At 40.1% G+C, this 3648-nt stretch overlaps 1 protein-coding gene across 1 annotated transcript in view; it reads left to right on the top strand.

The window, feature by feature from the left end:
* LOC101861224 (multidrug resistance-associated protein 4) overlaps window positions 1-3648 on the top strand; it is a gene marked incomplete at its 3' end in the record, with an annotated part of 82055 nt that overhangs the window by 58249 nt on the left and 20158 nt on the right. Inside the window, 1 exon segment of the mRNA XM_013085973.2 lies at window positions 313-438. Coding sequence (XP_012941427.1) covers window positions 313-438 — 126 coding nt within the window.

Raw genomic sequence — 3648 nt, 5'->3', positions numbered from 1 at the left:
TCCTTCTCCTCCACCTCCCCCTCATCCTCCTCCTCCTCCTCCTCCTCTTCCTCCTCTTCCTTCTCCTCCTCCCCCTCCTCCATCTCTCACACATGCATGTCTTCCCTCCTGCAGACACAAGACTGCTATCCACACAGACGAGCGAGTCGAGGTGATGAACGAAATCATCTCTGGCATGTTTGTCACTCATCTTCCTCCACCTCCATCTCTTTCTTCTCCCCCCTCTTCTTCCTTTCCCCTCTCCTCCCCGTCCTCTTCTTCCTCCTCCTCCTCCTCCTCCTCCATCTCTCTCACATTTCTTTCTTCCCCCAGACACAAGACAGCCATCCACACAGACGAGCGAGTCAAAGTGATGAACGAGATCATCTCCGGCATGCGGGTCATCAAAATGTACTGCTGGGAGAAACCCTTTGAGCAACTGGTGGAGAAGATTCGCAAGTGAGTGCCTGTCTGCCTCTTTGTGTGCCTGTCTGTGTGTTTGTGTTTGTCTGTCTGCATGTCTGCCTCTTTGTGTGCCTGTCTGCCTCTTTGTGTGCCTGTCTGCCTCTTTGTGTGTTTGTCTGTCTGCCTGTGTGGCTCTTTGTGTGTCTTTTTGTGTGCCTGTGTTTTATCTCTCTGTCTGTCTTTCTATCAGTCTGTCTGTCTCTCTCCGTCTGCCTTTCTTTCTCTCTCTGTCTGTCTCTTTTTCTCTGTCTTTCTCTATCTCCTTTCCTTCTTTCTGTCCATTTTCTCTGCCTCTCTCTCCCATCCACTCTCTCCTTTTTACTTTGTGTCTGTCAGTCTTGTTATTCCCCCCACATACCTAAACAGCCACTTCTGCAACACCAAGACACGTATCTTGAACTCTGACTGTTCCCGTGGTTTTATGCACCCCGCATAATTTAGCAAAATTTGATCTTTTTTGTGTGTGCATATTTCTGTTTATTTTCCTTTATCATTTTTTGTTAAAGTTAACAGAATCGCATAATTTCACATTTTTGGGCTCAGTTTGCATAATTTCAGAAATTTTCTTGCTTAAAACGACGGGAACAGCTCTAACGACACAGCACACTAACTACTACTATTCATTTCTAACAAGCAAAAAGGGACTCAATATTCCCAAAAGGCATGACAAAGCCATACACTATCTCACAGATATATTACAAACTATACTCTGTACATGCACACTAACAAGCTCATCTTTTCATCATATTGTCGACGATGTTTGCTCTAACCGTGCAACTGTAAGAAATAGGTCGAACCTGACTCCATAATTCCATCACTTCGGTGGCGCAACCGATCCACTTAAGCTCGTTTTGGTACTTTTTACACCATTGACAAAAAAAACAACAACCAACAACTAGTTTTTGTTGTGTTGTTCCTATCAAAAATCAGGAAAAGCGAGAACATTGTAAGCCTTGACCATAGCACTAAACTGTATTTTGGTGATGTTGAAAGGTGAATCTTTGGTAAAATTTAGGGAGGGTGTAAAAATTGAAAATTTTCAAAAACAGAACTTAATTGGATTGCTAGTGACAGCGATGATAATTCTGTTTCAGCTAGGATTATGATCATCGCTGGCAGAGTATATGAAATGGTCGTGGTGTTCTGAGTAGGATTTGGATAACTAGCCCTGAACTTGTCCTTCACATGGAGAGTTTCGGAATGTCTTTTGGGGGAAAAGTGAGTCATGACTAAAAAAATGTAACAATGTAGGGTCTTTCCTCTACATAACTAATCTGATCATAGCCTTGTGTTGACTAAAGCTAACACATCACGTGCTTAACGTTGCACGAAGCAGATAGCGTCATTTGGGGGGGGGGGGGGGAGAGAAAAATCCCCAAAGGTAAATCTATTTTTTTAGCATCACTGTCAAGGGCAATATTTATGTCTTCAGTGAGAACCATGGAGTCAGCTTGAACTGCAGATCGTGTTAAAGTACTGCGGGCTAACTTCTGTGCTTTTTTTTGGTGGTAATTGAAATCAGTCGTTTGCTTTTTTTTCTTTTGTTCGTATTCACAATTTTTGTTCTCAAGAAAGCAGTTAGACGGTTAGAGCATTCAAAATCGTTAGACTATTCGGAGACATTACCAAGATATTCAAAGAACTGCATTAAAAAAAGTTTGAGATGTAGTGAAACTCGAAATTTTTAACGTCAAATTTCTCAAAACTAGGCACTGAGCAGATAGAACTTTGTACTTGTAGTGTAAGCGAGATGTTTCTACACTACAAAGCAGACTGCAGGGTACTTTGTTCCTTATTTCTGACCCAGTCAGCAGACTACACAATGAACAGACTACCTAATGTCTACCACAGATGTATGTTGGTTCAAATGTGACGATCCCTCTTATCTGTCACTCAGGCAGCTTTCTTCACACAACTATCCCTGGACCTTACACAAAACACCAAACTGTAGAATATTGCTCCAAATGAAAAACAAAAACACAAAAATGTCTAATGCGTCACTTGTTCTTCGTTTATGTTTTGATTCTTTTTTGTTTATGCTTTGTGGTCCTACTTTTTAAACATGCTTTTTTTCTATATTATATTTTTGATGCAACGCCGGTGATAGTGATGTCCATAATGTTTCGCTTTGTTTAATGATTATCTCGTGCTGGTTTATGTGTGGCGTATGTACAAAGTTTATGTTTATGTGTGGCGTATGTACTAAATTTCCACAGTGACCAATTAGACTGAGAATTTCATATTTTATCTGCTTTGAACTGTTCTTACATAATCCTGTTAATCACTTGCAGCACACTAGCGAGGCATTGCATCGGAGGAAGAAAATGAAGACGCTGCATTTCGTTTTCTTCTTCCCTGGATTCGAAATACAGATAAACAAAACATGTTTGACACCTGAAGTATTTTCCACCTCCCCATGCTCGCATACACATGCATAGACACGCATACACACGCCTACACATGCATAGACACGCATACTCACAGACACATCCCCACCACCCCTTTTTTGTGTAGATATATTCAGCTTCGTAGTAGAGAATGAATCCACCGTGGACATAAAATTGCTTGGTCTGTTAAGGTAGAGATTTGTGTGTCCCAGAAACGAAGTTTAGAATCAAGATATACCAGTAAAAGCTTTAGTGTAAACAAATAGGCCTACCAGTAATGCATCTCTGAATAAAGAAATCCTAGTAACAGAGTGTAGAATCAAGAAATACCATTAGTAGCTTCAGAGTAAATAAATACCAGTAAGTAAGTTTTGAATAAAGCAATCCATGTAGTAGTGTTTAGCACACTGAAATAGAGTATGGCAGTTGAGAAAAAGAAGTCCCGATTATAACTTTAGAGCGAAAAAAATCCCAATAACGACTTTAATGTAAAGATTTCTCTATTATAAGTTTAGAGTAAAGAAGTCCCAATGAAAAGCTAAGAGTGGAGAAATCCCAGCTGTCACTGTTATTAGAATACAGGGAATCTCGTTACAAAATGTGGAATCGAGAAATCCTAATTATAACTTTGAGAACACAGACTTTTCTTTGAGACCAGTGGCTAAGTTAAGAGTAAAGAATTCCCAGAAGTAATGTATAGGGAGAAAAATGCCACGTTATTTACTTTAGATACATGAACAGGCAACAAGCACGAATTCTAAAAAACAAGCAAACAAGTTAACAAAAATCCCAAACAACAACCAAAGCCACCCCCTAT

Source organism: Aplysia californica, unplaced genomic scaffold (genome assembly GCF_000002075.1).
Source record: "Aplysia californica isolate F4 #8 unplaced genomic scaffold, AplCal3.0 scaffold00422, whole genome shotgun sequence".
Lineage (NCBI taxonomy): Eukaryota > Metazoa > Mollusca > Gastropoda > Aplysiida > Aplysiidae > Aplysia > Aplysia californica.
This window is presented reverse-complemented; position numbering and strand designations above follow the sequence as displayed.